Source organism: Wyeomyia smithii, chromosome 2 (assembly GCF_029784165.1).
Source record: "Wyeomyia smithii strain HCP4-BCI-WySm-NY-G18 chromosome 2, ASM2978416v1, whole genome shotgun sequence".
Taxonomy (NCBI): Eukaryota; Metazoa; Arthropoda; class Insecta; order Diptera; family Culicidae; genus Wyeomyia; species Wyeomyia smithii.
Window position 1 is genome coordinate 235,788,685 of NC_073695.1, and position 18,057 is coordinate 235,806,741.

Genomic DNA, 18,057 nt, shown 5'->3' on the forward strand with positions numbered 1-18,057 from the left:
AAAATCGATTTCCTAGAAATGAGTGCTGATATATAATCAAATCCGGTTTTCCGAAGGCTGTCCCGCTGTTAGAAACGATTGCCAGTATCTGCTTCGGCATGGTGACGATGGAAACAGAATCTATGACAAATTGTCAAGCCATTTCCGGTTCGGCCAGCAGGTTATTCTGAATAAATAACATACTTTCTTGATTAACTAATAGATGGTCAAATAATTCTGTCGAAATTTGCCGCAAAGCGGCCACAAAATATGATAGTAACTTGCTATGAGATTTCATTGCCTGTCATCGTGATCTATCGCTAACTATATTTCTCTGCAGACTTACTCATGGGGTCGACCCTGATTTTCAAGCAAGGTTATACTTGTTGGATTGCCTTGCATTTGCAAACCATCCCCACGGTGCCTTTTTCCTTTGTCCAGCACTAGCACGCTTCGCCAAACCCAATGCAGGTGAACGGTTCAGTACACCCATAGAAAAGTGAAGCTAGTAATAATTTGCATTTGCGTTATTTGAATATTGCACGAGTGCACAGCTGGCATGGATCTTCAACCAGCAACGGCTTTTGCACTGGGCACGTAAAGTATCTCCTTCTCCTATCTCTTCAAGTGAAGAATATGCCGCTACCGTTGATTGGTGAGAAAGGTTGTAAAAAGAAATTTGCGCTTAATCGATGCTTAAGAATATGAAAAATATGCGCACCTAAAAGAAACTTACATATTGCTCTTGACACGCCACTCTAGTCGGGACATCGTTCAACCGTCTCCGTCCATTGATCAACGTCAACGTGAGCTAGCAACGGAATCAGTTTCAATCATTCCCAATCAGAGTCAATCGCAAATTTATTAGCTCCTGCGCTTTGATATTGGCTCCGCTTTCAGTTAGCGCCGGATCGGCGTACAATTTGCACTCCATCGTACTTTTACCTACACAATCTGTGTACTTGCTAAATGGAGACGCATGGTAACCGGTTCATAGTTCAATTTAGCTAGCAGCACCGGGCGTTCGCTCACTGCACCCAATGGCAAAATATCAATCTTGACCAAGAAAATACTATCACCTTTTATAGTCGATGCCGTTTCCCTCCGATGTGTCAATTCCATCGTGAAAGCGTAAAAGGATGCTATCCATCACATTTACCGTCGTGCTGCAAAATGGGTCAAGTTGTCGCCCGCCGCTCTACCGAAGGCAATCATGTGAAGTTGTCTGACCAGACTTTGCACCCACCTATCTTGTTTTCAATTACGCATGTATGTATCATAGCGAGTATAGAAACGTCTGTTAATATAAACAAAAATAATGTTTAAACAATCCTTTTAAACTTACTTGGATATTGGATATTGGATACGTTCAAATCTAAAAGGCAAATCGTTTAAAATGATTGGTTTTTTCGGAATGAGAACATCCTCGTCCTAGAATTTATCTCAAAAGATCGTTTCTAGCAAAATACTGCTTTTCAGATGCTTTACGACCAATCTTGTCCCATGACAAAATTTTAGTTGGTAAAAGTTTCGAATCATGATCCGTTGGACAGTTGTTTACTTCTTCGTGATTATTTTTACAATGTACTGGTTTATTTATATTATTTTAAAAGATATTCGGGAACACATTTGTAATGAGTTTCTCTTTTGTCGATATTATTCATCAATTGTTTCGAGAAAATTTTTGTAGTTGGATGCTGGAACAATGAAATCATATAGCTCAAATAATCATATATTATTGATAAATTATCAGTGATAATTATATAACTTTTCAAAGGAGGAAGACCACTAAAAAACTGTTTAAAGTGAAGTACAATTAAAACTAGCAAAATAACAACTTTTCCCTTTCTTCTAGTTTATGGGTCTATAACTTAAAATTCTACAATCATCCAAACACTTCTAACAAATATCCAATAACATTCTATAACCAATTTCCCACAGTCCAATTCTAGACAACATTACAATTGTGCATGCCTCATACGCCAACCAGAATCACAATTTCACACGCTCCAGCTGCATAGCGTGTTATTCGCTGACGCACGCACTGCAGCGTTCGATCATAAACCAATGTCCACCAGCTATCATTGCGATCATTTTTGAGGTCCGCTATGATGGCTTTCTTTGGACCGTCATCGATGCACTTGATGCACCAATTATGTTTTCTGTTTCGACTATGCACGCATAGATCGATGTTTTTTTTCGCTTCGGTTTGAATGATCCCAAATCATTAGTTCGAAACAAACGTTATCATTATAATAGACTATCAGCTGATACCCGGTTCGCGTCGCTGCGCCATTAAGTTTACGACAACCTCTCAAATTTTGACCTCGACCTTAATTCCTGAACCTGTGAAAGTTTGTTTTTGCGAATTATAAAACAATTAGAAGATGAATAGTACAATTAAACTGATGTTTTCGTACCGTTATGGTTGATCTACTCGGTTCATTATTATCAATTTGCATTACAAACAGTAGAACTAACAACGAACTTGGAAAATGATGCAAGAAAGAGAATGGCAAACCAAATTAGTCGAAACGAAATGCTTAATACTAACTAGTTTTCTCTAGCGTTTCTCGCACATCGCATTTCCGCTACAATACGAGTCGTGTCGAACTTTGGGGACGGCATCATTCGAAATCAATACACTGACCGATCAGCAAAATTTGCTGACAAATCAAATTGATGAGAAAACAGCTGTGATTCATCGACTTGCGCGCCAGCTGAAAAAACCAAATACAATTTTGGAAGTTATGAAGCACATGAACATTTTGTTTACACATATTAAGCACAAAATAGCCTCGATAAGCAAAAGGAACAAGGTCAATAGTTGGAAATCATATGACGCACCTAGTTGACATTGCCGTATCGGAATTTGTTTGGAATCACTGGCCAACACAAATAACCAAATTCGTTAGCTCAATCAGCTGAACAGCTTGGTACAGAATAATTCTTTGTTTAGGTTCAACATCGGCTCAACATTCAAGAACCAAGAACTGCATTAAGGAATTTTAAACTCAGTCAATGAGTAATATCACACCATCACTAGCTCTACCTGAATTTCCGCCAAGTTTGGAAATGGCGGCTTCAGAATAATTTGGAAAGCCCTACTATAAACTCAAAAGGCACCGGTTGGTATAGCAAAATAATATAGAAGCTAGCTACCAGGTTCCTTTGATCACCAACGGAATAAAATAGTTTACCCTAAGAAAAAAAAACTATAGGGGAGAAGTACCAGTTATGGCAATACCTAAAAAATGTACCAGTTATGGCATGGACCAGTTATGGTTTATGGAGTTTAAATGGAATATTGTCATAACTGGTACCATTGCGCTTATGCGATATATCCATAACTGGTGCACTTGCCCTAACTGGCTCACCTACCCTAGGTTCAGTTTAGATAAATTAACAAAACGTCCTCTTTTAAAGTTTAATCGAATAATTCTTTTCGTATAAATTTAAAATATTGTGTGCACAGATAAGTGATTATCATACAATCGCGACTTCTAATCCAGCAGCTGTTAAAAATTAAACGATTTATTTGTCATAAACACGCACTGTTTAATTTAGTTACCCCGTGAGCTCGTAATATTTTTACAACTTTTTGATAACAGGGTACGCCGCACAGAAGTTTCAAAGTTACACATTTCAATACTTCGCTAAAATTTCTGAGCATCTGTTAAATCACCAAACGTCCATGGCTTACTCATTGACGTGCACTGGTTGTCCGATTTAAAAAAAAAACGATTTCGTCCCACTGTGCGCCGGTGAGTTACGCATATTGACTTTCAACAAGGCCAGCATGAAAATGATTGATAAGCCTACAAAAACTGCGCGTTGGATTAGTATAATACTCTTAGCGATAATTTATAACATTGTAACGTGTAGCTAGAAAAAAAAAAACATTCAAAAAAAGTTCTGAGTAAAAAAGTCAAAATACTCAATCATAAATAGCTTTTTTGTTTTTCATTTTACCATCACCAAATTTGGACAGATGATAGCAGTACATATTGTCATCATTAGTGTATAAAAAAAATGATTTTTTAAAAATAACGTTTTGAGATATTTAATAATTTGTGATAATTTGAAAAAATTAGAACAGGAAAAAAAACAATTTTTACAGTGCATATATTTTTCTAGAGCCGAAATAAAGTCTGCTGAAGTCACCATTTTAATCGAACAAACCATTTATCTGATCTGAAAATTCTATTCATGAATCACATTTTCGAATAGGTCCTTTTGGAACAGCAGTCGTGAGTCAATATGAACAACTAATATTACAAAATGACTTCTTTATCAAAAAGGCACAACTGTGCAAAGTTTCAGCAAGATCAGAAATGATCAATCAGCATCGATTTGCGAAGTAGTGATCAGAATTCTGGCCTCTAGACATCATTCTGGTTCCGGAAATACTCATACTAAGTAGCATTCAACCATTTCGTGTGTTTCCCAGAAACCGGAAATCGCTATCATAGAGTTTAAAATTGTGTCCGAGGTTGATTTGTGTGAAGCCCTCTCTTCCCCCTCTCCATGGTAGGGAAGAGTGTCAAACCATCCCACTAACGTTCCTTGTACTTTACAATCCTCACTTTCCACATTTGGAGATACATATTTACAAAAAAAAAAATCTAGGCAAACCATATTTTCGAAATAAAATTGATTGAATGAAATGATCTTAAAATACCCAAATATTTTGTCGACCATTTCTGATTTGAATACAAAAGTTAAGGAGTATTACCTAAGTCCACAAAAATGGCTCGACCTGGGACTTGAGGTGGGGGTAAAAATTTATTCCTGACATACCTATATGCTATACAACACACACTATATGCGTACTATGCACTATACAATACAGATACACATACCATACACATCTATACGAATACCAACTCAGATCGAAAGGAGACTGAATTGTTTGCCTTGACGGTCGACCAGAGAATAAGTTTCTTTTTTGAAGTTGAAGTTCATTTATTTGAATTTTTTCATCTCTATTATAGATTGTTTGCTAATTAGTTCTAGGGTGGCATCCATAAATTACGTAACACTCATAGGGAGGAGAGCGTTACGATCCTTGAGCGTTACGATTTGTTACACAGAGGAGAGGGGGAGGTGAGTTCAGCGTTAGGTAACGAAAAATCTCTGGAGAAACTTTCCAAAAACGAGCATTTTTATCAAGGAAATCCTTCTGCAGCGTTACGTAATTTTTATGGGGGGCAGGTGTTGGCGTTATGTTTCGTTACATATGGGGGGTGGGGGTTCAAAAATTGAGTTTTTTGCGTTACGTAATTTATGGATGTCGCCTAGGTTTTTTTTCGTCCATTTTGTCCAAAAAAATCAATGTTTCATACACTGTGGCTTCTTGAATAGTTGTGACTTTGGAAGGGTTTCATAATACTGGCTAATGAAAAATTTTGTTAAAGAAACCATCCTTCTAAATTGACAAACATGAAATAAAAAACTTTAGTACTAGTCTAGTGTACTAAACTAGTACTAAAGTTTTTTTATTATGTAATTTCATACCAAAATATTACTTGGTTGGCTATTCTCATGAACATTACCGAAAACACTATCTCAAAAAACCAGCAGGATCCGGAGTTGATAATTTCGTTCCGCTAGATTGCATGCCTGGACCACTGTGCATTGGCCGGCGAAACAAGACGGGTTGATTTTGAATGCGGGAATATAATGGCCTGGATCTTAGCCCCATTGATGCAGATCTTGCAGCTGTGGAAATAGTTAGACAGCACATCCAGACCATCCTGTAGTCTATGTGTCAGAGCTCTAGTCACTCGACCCTAGTGTCGTCTGCGAGCATAGACAGGATGCAACCGCCCGGAAAGGAAGGAGCGTCTGAGGTAAAAATGCTGAACAGGATAGGACCAATGAGGCTACCCTGTGGAATCCCAGCATCTCACGCAAAAGTTGGATTGTGCGTAACCAGATCATTTATGAGCGAAATTAGCGCATTTACTGATTAAAATTGGAACCAGTACAACGCATGTGCGTTGGGCATTACGCATTTGATGCTCTAGCGTATTTTGAATGTATTGCGCAGCTCCAAACCACTACACTTATAAAGCATCAGCCGATGCTCAGAAGGTTGGCATCGTTAAAACAGTGCAACCAGCAATCAATACTGATAAGTTGGGTACTGACTCAATTGAAGAAATTATTGCCTGATCGATTCACTTTCATGAACCAGGTCATTTGAACACATCATTCAATCATTAACAATAAACAAAAACATGAAATTAGTCCGAAATATTTTGCATTTAATTATGACTCTGGTTTCATTCACATGCATTCGGTTCTGCGTTACTGGCACCAGCGTCAATAACTTCCGCGGCAACTAGGCTCGCTATTGGCTGTTTCGGTTGCTGACGATTTTTATGGATGCACGAGCCGTTGATACGCACCGGCTCGCGAAAGTAAAGAACGGTTTTTTGAGTGCTTCGAAACTGATCGTTCGCCCGAAGCCGAAGTTTACCGAGACATTACGATTTTTGTGTATATGATACATATTCTGATTTTGATCTCTGTCAATGTATTCCTTGTACAACTTTTGCGTTATGCGTATCACGCAACGGTTGTGCGAAGTCAGAGCAAATTCTGTGCGAATTGAAAGGACACATTGGATGATTAAAGCTTGAACTTTTGCGTGTACATTAAACGCATCAGAGGGGGTGTTGTTGAGGAAGACCTGGAATAATCTGTCCGACAGATAATTCAGACAGATAATTACCTTCACGCGAAAGATCGGGAAGTTAAATATCTGCAGCTTGAACACCAGGCCATCATGCCAGACATTATCGAACGCCTTTCCGACGTCCAACAATGCCATAGCAGATGTTTTACCAACGGGCTTGTTCCTAGAGATTTTAGTATGTTGGTGAACGGAGACGTGACCCTGCCTTAATCCGAACTGATTTGGGAGAGAATAATATACTGGTTTACGAACTCTAGTAAACGGCTGAGGATCAACTTTTCGCACAACTTCGATAGCATTTAGGGCTGGTAGGGTCTTTACCTGGTTTGTGAATGGGGTTAGCTAACTTTCAGCGAGATGAGAAGTGGCTAAACTTCAGATACTTATTTAAGACCGCTTGTTCGAAAAAGTCTCGACTCAAGTTTTTCAACTCAAAGATGAGAAGGTCATCGACATCTGCGGCCTTCATATTCTTGGTGCGCTTGGTGACAGCTAGCTTGTGCGAGCTAACTGTGGCATGGCTCAGATTGTGAGAGTTGACAAAATGTTGACCAAGTTTTTCAGATGGTGTTAGAAGGAAATGACCAGAGATTGGTGTTAGGGGTGGTAGGGGAGGAATGGGTCTCGGCTTGTTCTTCAAAGTTTTGGTAAATTTCCAGAATGGCTTTGCATGGACTGAGAGTAAGTTAAGATGTTGAGGAAAGCTTTTATTCTGGCTTTGATGATTTTTTGAGACGATTGATGGTCTTCAGGTGAGGTAGACCAGGAAACTAGAACTGCCGTCTTATAATGTTACAGAATTATACATATCGTTTGGTTGTGTTGTCTAGGTTCAAAGAGTTACGCACCAGTCTGGGAGCCGGCACGTGTCGTTCTCGGGCCTGGGATATCGCCTCATCGATGGACTGTAGACACTGCTCGATGTTCTCTGTGGACTCCAACTGGACGCTGTAGTCGATTGCGTAGTCCACACATCGCTGGAACCACGCCCAATTAACACGATGGTAGTTACGCCGGGAAGCTTGAAATCGGTTAGCCGAAGAACCAACTTCGACTAGCACTTGGAAGTGGTCCGAGCTGAGTTCCTGGAGGGCAAACGGGTCGGTGGTATTGCCCATATTGGAGGTAAACAGGTCAATGGTGGCGTGAACTCCGGATCTGTTCAACCGGGTGGGAGCATCCGGACTTAGGATGTTCTAATCGCCTACTTGGAGATCGTTGAAGAGGATCAAGCCATTTTGATATCAACTGTTGCCCCAGGCTTGCGTTGAGGCCGTCCGCAATAACGAACTGCCCCTTCCGCCGATTCAGTTTGATGATTTCGCTTCGTAGATCCGTCGCCGACCCGTCTCTTACATTGGTTTGCTTGGGACAGCAGGCTGCGATGAGGGTGATGGGACCGACCACAGTGGTCACTTCCAACCCCGATGGTTTTGATTTCAAAACTCGGTAGTAGACAGCTTACTTCACGCCTCTAGAAGAGTATGTTAGATCTAGCCGTACAAGCCGGAAATCGGGAAGTAAAATGTTGTCCTCGGGATTAAGATACGTTTCCGTGATGATAGCAATATCTTTTTCGTGTTCGTTAAGGAAGTCAACAAGATCGGTATTCTTGTTTCTGATGGAACTAGCGTTTCAGTTTTGATCATTTCACGGTCCATACCGATCATCACCACAGATTGAAGTTGTTCAGCTCGGCTTTTGCAAGTGCGGAAAGTTTTGATGCACTCCGCGACCAGCGAAACGTATTGCTCCATGGTGAGCATGAGCTTGTTATCAGCTGCGCCAGTTGCAACTCAAATGAGGGTCATTCCAGACGAGTTTCCTTGGAGAATGGCTGCTGGGTTTTGTTGCCTCAGCATACGTACAGGCACCTCTGACGGGTTTGGTGGTTGGGTTCAGCAGGGCGAGTAACGGGATGGGGTGACGGGAGCCGACGATAGGGAACTCCTCCGTGTTGTTTGGGGGCACCTTTCGGCGACCTTGTTGATTGTTAGTGGAGACCCGCTTTCGAATCTCGATGAACTCGGCACGTTTTGGGCATGCTCTATTGCTTGTTTTAGGGGCAGCCCCACTAGGGTTTGCATTCCCGGGAACGATTTCCCGGGAAATAGCTTTTCCCGGGATTCCCGGATCCCGGGAACAGAAATATTGATACCCGGGATCCCGGGATTCCCTAGTTCCGTGAAAATTTTTGTAAGATTCACTTTAGTTTCTCATGCAATATTGCAATAAAATTAAATACGTCAAACTAGTTCGACCTAAAATAAAAAATTTAATAAAACTAGATAACTAGATTTGCGACGCAGTTTATTTAAAAATATCACAATGGCATAGCAAATTTTTTTTAATTAAGTAAACTCAAGTAAAATTAAGCTCAAGTAAACAGTAAATATTTACTGTAGTGTAAAACATATTTTGTCAAAAAAATCCGTACCGAATATAGCAAATATTTTCCGCGTCCAAAGCCTGCATAACACTCAGTTTTCTCTTCAACAAACTGAAAAAATTGGACACCAGTTTTCAATTAAGTGTAGCAAAAGCTGTAATCGGTGATTTGAAAGTATTCTAGAAATCGAACATCAGTGGTGATTCAGCAGACTTGTGCAAAGTTTTACAGAAGGAAATAACATTTTTGAGTTTAACGGAAAATTGTCAGCGGATCTGAAGCGATTTTTTGACGACATGAAGACCTTTAATTCTTCTCTTCTGCAAATATATGCTACAAGATCTATCACGGATTTTTGATGTTAACTTGAATAGGTTCTGTATTTTATTTGTTTTTTGTTTTTCATGCGAATTGAGAATGAAATTTTAAACATTTTATCTTTGAATGATAAACTTCATTTAAAATCGCATTTTGCTAAAAAAATTGTCTGTTCCCGGTTCCCGGGAACTCCCGGGAAATGCGACTTTTCATTCTCGTTTCCCGGGAAATCGATTCCCGGGAATATTGCAAACCCTAAGCCCCACCGTTGGCGCACACCGGATCGGCGGTCTACATTAGTTGGCAAGAAATCGCGGGTGTGCGTTTGGCCACATTTGATGTAGCGGTAGGCCATATGGTAGTTTTTAGTCCCATGTCCGAACATCAGGTAAATGCAGCATTTGATGACGTCACGATGCACCGGTCTGTAGCGCTCCTAGGCTACAATGCACAATGGTCCAGAAACCGAATTTAGGGGGAAATTTGGGTCTAGAGGTCTATAGCAACATTTCAGAGAAAAACTTTCTTCTACAAAGGTGTTACATATGATAAAGCGCTCATTGAAAAATTATAAAAAATTAGGGTGACCAACATTTTCGATGCAATCAAGTATCTAACTTTTTTATCTTTGTAGATAGAAGAAAAATTTGTTCTACAACGTTATAGCTCCATTAATTTTAAGTAACTTTGTAAAATAAAGTTTTTCGCTATCTTTGAAAACAACCGATTTATATTGAAAAAACATATTTTAAGCTCTAACTTTTTTATTTCAAGTTTCATCTCAAAACTGTCTTTGAACGACTTTTAGAGCTTTTTAATAGAAACAATTTGCAACGCTGACATCGTAAATATCTCAATTTTACTCAAAGTTATTATTATTTTTCATAAAAAAATATGCGTTTTTCATTTGTATGTCATTCATTTTGGGGCAAACATAAAAAATATCTCTTGGTCTCATTTTGAAGGGCATACTTGACTCTATAAATGGAGTAACTTTTAGAGACATGTTATTTTTTGAATTTGAGTAAATTTAATTTAAAAACAAGACGTAAATTTCAATAATTTTATACATTATGCATATAAAAGCACTTAGATTTATTTTTTGGTATTTTTTCTTATAACTAGACGTAATTACCTCTTATTTGACCCAAAAAGATCGAAAATCGGAGCTGGTCCCCTTAACAACCCAACGAAACAATACGGGTTTGATTATTTTCAACATAGATGCATCCCTGCGATTTTGAGCACAATTGAAGCACTTTGCGTGACCAACTTTGAAATAGGGTGACCATAAAAAACGACTGTGTTCGATGTATTTAATTTTAAAAAAATTCATAACTTTTGAACTACTCAAGCAACCAAACACTCAAAGCAACAATTTGGTTCAAAATTTTTCGATGTTCTCTTAAAACCTTTATAGTGTGATAGAGGTATAGGTATTTTTACACAATCCTTAAAACTATGTTGAAAGTTAAATAAAATGAACTGTGGTCTCTGTAGAATGTTCACCCCGGGTTGCGTATTTTTTAATAAACAACCAAATGTAACATTTAGATCAAATAACTATTTACTTCAATTCATTGACCAACTGCAGCTAACAACTTACGTTTCTGATTCGTCATGTCACGGATCGTAATATTCTGTTAATGATCCAACAATGTGGCCCATGAAGTCATATGAACATTTATTACTCCTCTAAATAGATAATAACCGCCGCCGGCTGCTGTAGAAGATTGAACGGGGAAAAACTGCGCGTGAAACGATTCGGTTCTCATACGAGAGGTCAATTTTCATACGCCCACTTTTATTGCAGAATGGATGCACGAGATGGTGGTAAACAATTTCCTCCCAGTAAACCACATCGTAAATTCATTAAATTGCTTCCCGTTTATTTAATTTTGGTTACATTCTCATTCTCCACTTGTTCGCTCAGGAACGATGGAGTCGATCCTCCGACCAGCATAGATTTGTCGTTTACCTTAACTAACGGACAGCATCAAAACAATTCCTACAGGCAAAATGATTGATGTTGGAGCACGTTGGTCGCTTGTCATGCATGTAATTTTAGCAGACATGCGGTTTCAGATTCGGTTATGCTGCTCACTCCTAATGATAGACGAGGAAAGTGTTTACATTGCTGCTATCGAATGGTCTCATCGGGCTCTCTGCTATTTATAACCGTCTACCTGTTTCGATGAACATAGCGATACCGTTAAGAGAAAAAACGAAAAAAATATTGCAATATTTCTTCGATGGTTGATTGTTTGACGAATCCCTCCTTGGAACACGAGGTGTTTGTTGAGATTATTCCGCTTCATTCGAAGCCCCACAAGAGATACGTTAAATTTATACTGCTACATTAGTTGCTATTATGCCATTACACTGGCTCTGCAATTCCCATTTCCTGACCGTACCGTTTTCAAGGTCGCAGCACCCCTCATCCCGATACGTAATGTGGTTGACGCGATTTTAACCCGGTGACTTGCTCGACTATCTATAATCCTTTCACATAATAAAGTATCTAGTCAACCACATCTTTGCTTAGTACATATTCACGTCCTCCGCTAATTTTGTAGAGTAAAAGCTCGTGTTCTTTTCCAACACTGACTGAAAGAAATAGCTTTTTATGTGTGAAAAAAATAAAATCAGCAATCTTTTCGAACTTGAACTTGTTTACCACCTATTCGCGGTTTACTGGCGACGTTCGGCCGCTCAATGGAATCCTGACTAAAGCACGCTATAAGGTGTGAGTAATAGTGTAGAATATGGTGGAGAAGCTGGGCATTGCCGGCACTGCCCCCTGCTTCCCGCCCACGAAAAACCGGCAGTCGCGTGCAGCAAATAACAGCACTAACCGGATGCGGAAGTTTGTGCTCCATTGCCCCCGGCTCCACTCGGGACTTGCTCTGTCCAGCAAGCAGCGGGTAAAACATGCAAACTAGGTACCTACACACTCTTGAATGGGTTTAATGGCGTAATAGACCAGCTGGAGCGGTATTGATTTCCAACTGCAACGGGTTACGTAATGAAAACATGTGCTAAAATTAATGAGTCAGGTTAGGCGAGGGGAGCGGCAGGATATACTTTTTGCGTTGTGTGTATTTTAAACACATAACGTAAAATCACTAGTAGTGCATGGTTTGAATTATTTAAATTTTACTCTAATCAGGAATGTTTTTCAACCTACACCAAAATAGCAATGGTGAATTAGTGTACCACGATAATATTATTGATTTTTCGTCTTGTTATCGTTTCAAACGGATTTAATCCCTTCGAGGGTCTTACAGTAATAAATAAATTAGTACATACCTACCTTTCATTGCGCAAGTGAGACTAAACTATTTATCTAAGTAGTCGTGTTGTAATTTACAATCTGTCAGTGAGTTAGAAATTTACAAAATGTCCCAGGAAACATCAATCGACCCAAATTCGCACTGGGAAAAAATTGTTTATGACGATAGATCGCACCACTTGGAGCTGATAGACAAGCGGTTGAAGGACCTCCACCATACGGATGTGCAAATCCGTATTGGAGAGCGGACCTTCGCCTGTCACATGCTGCTGTTGCGATGTTTCTCCGAAGTTTTCGAAGAAATGGACAAAGTTCCGGCTGTAACATTGCCGACAGAGAAAGTAACACCGGAGGCTTTCGAGCTCATATATCAGTGGTTGCTGTCGGCCAGTCCACGCCTCCAGAGGAAATATTTTGTTGCGGTGTTTGTGGCGGCGGAGTTCCTTCGCATTCCGGAACTAACGAACCAATGCTGGGCTTGCGTTGATGACGCTTTTGCTCTGATTGAAGACAGGGCTTTTGAACTGTACCTCGAAGCAACAGCTTTCCAGCACACTATTCTGCAGAATATTATGTTGAAAAGAATTAGTAAATATTTTCTTCCGCTGGTAGCTTCCGGAGACCTACAGCAACTCCCGTTCGAAGATGTCATCACCTTGCTGAGCTCCAACAACATTGGAGTTTTTTCAGAAGCAGACGTCCTCCATTCTGCTTGTCTGTGGTTACTCGAAGACTGGGATTGCCGAGGTGATCACGTTGGTGAATTAATGAGTTTGGTTCGTTTTCCGCTGATGAGTTCACCTCTGCTGTCCTGTTTGATCAGCTGCGATGAAGACGAACGAATTCATTGCATCCTGCAGCATGACACTACAAAGAAACTTGCCATTCAGGCACTAACGGACTTATGGTAAGAGCAAGAGCACGACGCTGCCGTGTCGAGCAAGGCTTTAATAACGCCAATACATCATGACCTTTCCAGCAGAACATCATCTGAACTTGGGACCGGGATTACTAGCAGAAGCGTTCATAAAGTGGTTAGCGCCACTAACCGCAACTGGTTGCTCGAACCGAATGAAATTTCTGGTTGCTCACCACATCGACAGGAACGAAGCTTCAGTGAGTTTCTGAAGCTGCTGGAACGTTTGACCGAGAACCCTAACAGCTGGATGGAATGGCGAAGCTCCTAAATTTATTATAAGAGCGTTTTTGATAATTTTTTCACAAATAATAACGAGGACTCTGAATAGTAAATATGATTCTCTTAAAAAGTCTTTCCCCGTACCATAGAAACTCATCACTCGTATCAAGTGTAAATAAAACCAATCGTCTGTGATCTTTCGATTATTCATTTGCACAGCTGACGGAAGCTAATCGTATTAGTGTCGCAGCAGCTGTCCTCCATTTGAGCAACGTTTGCACGCTTACGTTAGCGCGAGAGGAAAATTGCGAATAACCATCGTCATCGTCATACGGTTGTTGCCGTCACGGTCACTAAATAGGTTCACCCGGGTGCACTCTGTGCAATGTTGCACCCCAGTTCATGATGCGCAATTTAACTCAAATCAGCAGCGCTACCTTGCCGATACTTGCCCATTTCCAATGCATCCGCCCGGTGCGAGTGGCTGTTTCAGCTGCGCTATGTCATATGTGCAATACTAGTTACATGTGGAAGGAAAACATTCCCGATTATTTTTAGCTGTTCACTCCCCGCACGAGTGGCGCCTGTCGCGGTTGGTATGCCACCCCACCGCGGTGTGGTTGTCATTCCTCACCAATTGACTTGACGTGGCGCTGAGCCTGATCTTGAAAAGCTTTTTTTTTCAGTTATTCATCGGTCAATCAGTTCTGTGTGCATTTGGCCTCCGCGCTGTGTCGGCACAATCGTGCGGCAATATCAATTATTCTATCGTGTCAAGCGTAAATTAGCCATACCGTAGCGCGTATGTTCTATCAATTAATCGGTAATTGGTACTGATCTCGCACGCGGTCACTCACTCTTGTCTATATTATTATAGGTTTCGGTTTACCACCGCGATCGCGGTGATAAATAAATCTATGCTTATACCTATGACAAAATGTCTGTGAGGTGGAAAAGCGCAACCTTGCGCGCAGAGTGGGGATTACATTGAATAGAAGCAAATTTAATCAAAACAACGGGCACGTGCGTGCATGTTATTGCTGGTGGACGGTTTTTGTTCGAATACCAACTCAAAATGATTCGAGTGTACAGAAACGATCATCCCTAGCCGATTTCTGCAGGCGTTGATGTCAATGTGATTTATAGCTTGCTCTGCTTAATCCGTTTTCGCACAGGCAGCAGCACGTGATTACGAAAACGTACTTAATTCGAGTTTGCACCTATGTTATGCAAGCGGATATTCTTACGAAGCGAAGAATAAGCCCGCCCTGCAGTGTCGCGAGAATGTGTAAACATTGTGCTTTTATGTTCATTCTGTGCAAGTACCGACAGATAGACATAATTACGTATCGGCGCACAATGTGCATATGTATGCATATTTAGTTGTATGTAAGGAAGTAACGAATTAAACAGTGACGGACACTTCAATGCCGGAGGAAATAAACATAATTGGAAATTGTATGCCAAACTGTCAAATTCGGAGACATCAATATAACTTCGCAAAGATTTATTTCATTAAAAATTTGAAATATGAAATTCGTCAATTGACAATATTGGCACAGCACTATTCCAAGAGTAAATTAGAATAACTCGTGACCATTCATTTTATTCACTTGCTCAACTGCTATTTATTCATCGAAATATTCTATTGGATTGAAGTATCTCTTCTGAAGAAATTATATACTAGCTACTACTTCAGACTGTTACAATTTGAGTTGAATGTTCTATTTTAAATTTTGATTTAACTAAAAATAAACTGCTGCTTTGCAGAAACAATAATATGCTGTATTTCCAGCTTTATAACATTTGTTTCTATTTGCTTGGGCCTTACAATGTTCCTCATGAAAATATCGATTTATTCCCAAAATCCAATGAATATTCTTTTTAATATTTCTAAGAAAATTCTTCAACAGTTAGTTTCAATATTTGAAAACATGACTTGATCCATTCAATGGGAAAATCATATTTGAGTCACCTCGGTGGGGGTCTCTAAAACATGTCTGAATGTTTGTTTTTGTAGTCATAGGCATTTGATTTATTTTGTAATCTAGTTTTTGAAGTCCGAATGATTTGAATTGTTCGTTGAGTTAATTTTTTGATTCTGAAAAAGCCTAAATTCCTATTTTATGTTGCTTTACATTTCACTTTTTTCAATTACTTATTTGTTGACGACCAATTCCACTTTGGTACAGTTTGTTACTTTATCGCACAACGTAAAAATCAGGAGGGTTATGTGCAAAGCCACGACCGCAAGATTGACGTAGAACTACAGAAAGCTATTTGTTTTATTTTCATTGTTCAGTGATAGGTTCGAAGCAAACTTCTCCTTCGAGGTAGCACTTTAGTAGGGTGGTATGCTGTGGAAAGTGTAACGAAAATGTACCCTCTTAAAATGCATATTATGTTACAACTATTAACCGGATTTTAAACGCGAGTGTATTGATCGAATGGTTGAGTTCTTTTCAATAGTACATTGAAATTAACCATTTTTGGTTAAGATTCCAAGCATTCAACCATTCACCAGGTTACCAATCTTGAACGCAAATGTCTTAATCAATAGGTGTAGTTTTGTTCGAAATTTTGTTATAATAATCAGCATATCTTTTCAACTAGCGAAAAAAAAATAAACTAAAAATAAAATGGAAAAGCAGCACAAATCACAATCTCGCTTGCTGCTCACAATGTTTGTTTTAAGCTGCTCCTCCTTTTTTCATGTTAGGTATACCATTTTCTCATTTTCGCAAGATGCAAAGCGATTTTATTTTGATTGTCTGCTTTTGGAACTGGACCGATGAAGCTCTCAGCCATACAACATAATAACACTTTGTATCAGAGCCTAACAAAGTCATTTTCAATTGACAATTATTAGGTTGTAGTGACGCTTTGACCCGTCGCTTTCAATTGAAAAGCTTTTGTATCATTCTCAAGCTCTTCGTGAGTCACATGAAAACTACTCGGAAGCTCTTGCTTTGAGTTTGACAACTGAAGGGCTAGAAACTGATACAAATGCGTTTCAATTGAAAGAAAAGATTATCACCGTCACTCTCACATGACGATTCGCAATCGAAATTGACAATGAGCGCTAACGGAGACAGGAGACTTCCACACAGTATTTCGCGCAAATATATGGACGAGGGAGAAAAGAAAACCGTGGCGATATCAAACGGAGAACACCAAAACCAGTTTCACAATCCGAAGTGGTTACGCAGCGCCAATGATCAACAGCAAAAAAAAAATCCTAAATTTTGATCGGAATTTGCGTGACGTATTTATTGGATGCCATTGCCGTTTTAACTGCGGCTTGCGGTACTAGAAAGCTATCATCAAACGACGCGATGTGGTGCTAGTTTCAATTGAGGAAAGGAAAGAGTCTCTCTTTCCGTCACTCTCTCCGTCAAATGAAATAGTCATCAGTTTCATTTGAAACGATCCGATGAACAACAGACGGAAAAGAGAGAAAGAAGCGATTCGATGACAGCAGCTGGAAGGAATCAAGTGAAAATGAAACTGTTCGAATCGAAGTGACAGGGCAGAATAATCAGTTTCATTGTTTTGTTTCGAAAATGTTGAGCCCTGCTTTGTATCGTGTTGCAGCTTGCAAGGAAGACAATCGAATTCATTTCGTAAAGGCCGGAAGCAGAGTACCACATTTTCAGCAGCCACGCAACGCTATTACATGTTGCACATTGATATTTCAAATATTTGTTTAAGATGAATGCAGATTCTTATACAGCTCAAAAAATGCATGTCCAGTCAATCAAATATAATATTATGTCAACCTTGCTATGAAAAGCATGTATGAATTGCATGCATGCAGTTCGGCTTTAATTGTTCAAAATCTGCGTTTCAACAAGGCTTCACAATTTTCAATCGTACAATACTGGTCATAAAAGCATAATGCAAAACAAATGCACGTCTATCCCATAATCAGTTTATTTTGATCGAAGAGTTCCTTCTAGAAGCTTATGACCACTGCTACCATTATTTAAATATATTGTGGTATTGGTATGTAAATGATCGATGAGTAGAATACAGAAGCTGAACATTTTTAGTATGAAAGGTTGGCAGAAATATTGAGTTATTGAGGTGCAAAATCAATTGTATCGTTACATTCAAGATGGAGAATCAAACGGTTCAATCGTGCGCGAAGTGTGAAAAAAACATAAATTTACGTACCGGAAAACCGATACAGTGCGATGGAAAGTGTAGAAAGTCGTGGCACAAAGCTTGTACAACTG

The 18,057-nt window shown here is 39.5% G+C and overlaps 2 protein-coding genes across 14 annotated transcripts in view; both read left to right on the forward strand.

Annotated features, from left to right (window-relative positions):
- The window catches only part of LOC129721664 (sodium-dependent neutral amino acid transporter B(0)AT3), a 99,799-nt gene that overhangs the window by 46,725 nt on the left and 35,017 nt on the right, over positions 1–18,057 (forward strand). The gene's annotated exons all lie outside the window — the stretch shown is intronic.
- On the forward strand, positions 12,748–13,912 carry LOC129721666 (actin-binding protein IPP-like). Its single transcript, XM_055674517.1, has 2 exons — positions 12,748–13,588; positions 13,661–13,912. The coding sequence occupies exons 1-2, from the start codon at positions 12,789–12,791 to the stop codon at positions 13,866–13,868; spliced, it is 1,008 nt and encodes a 335-aa protein (XP_055530492.1). The 5' UTR covers positions 12,748–12,788; the 3' UTR covers positions 13,869–13,912.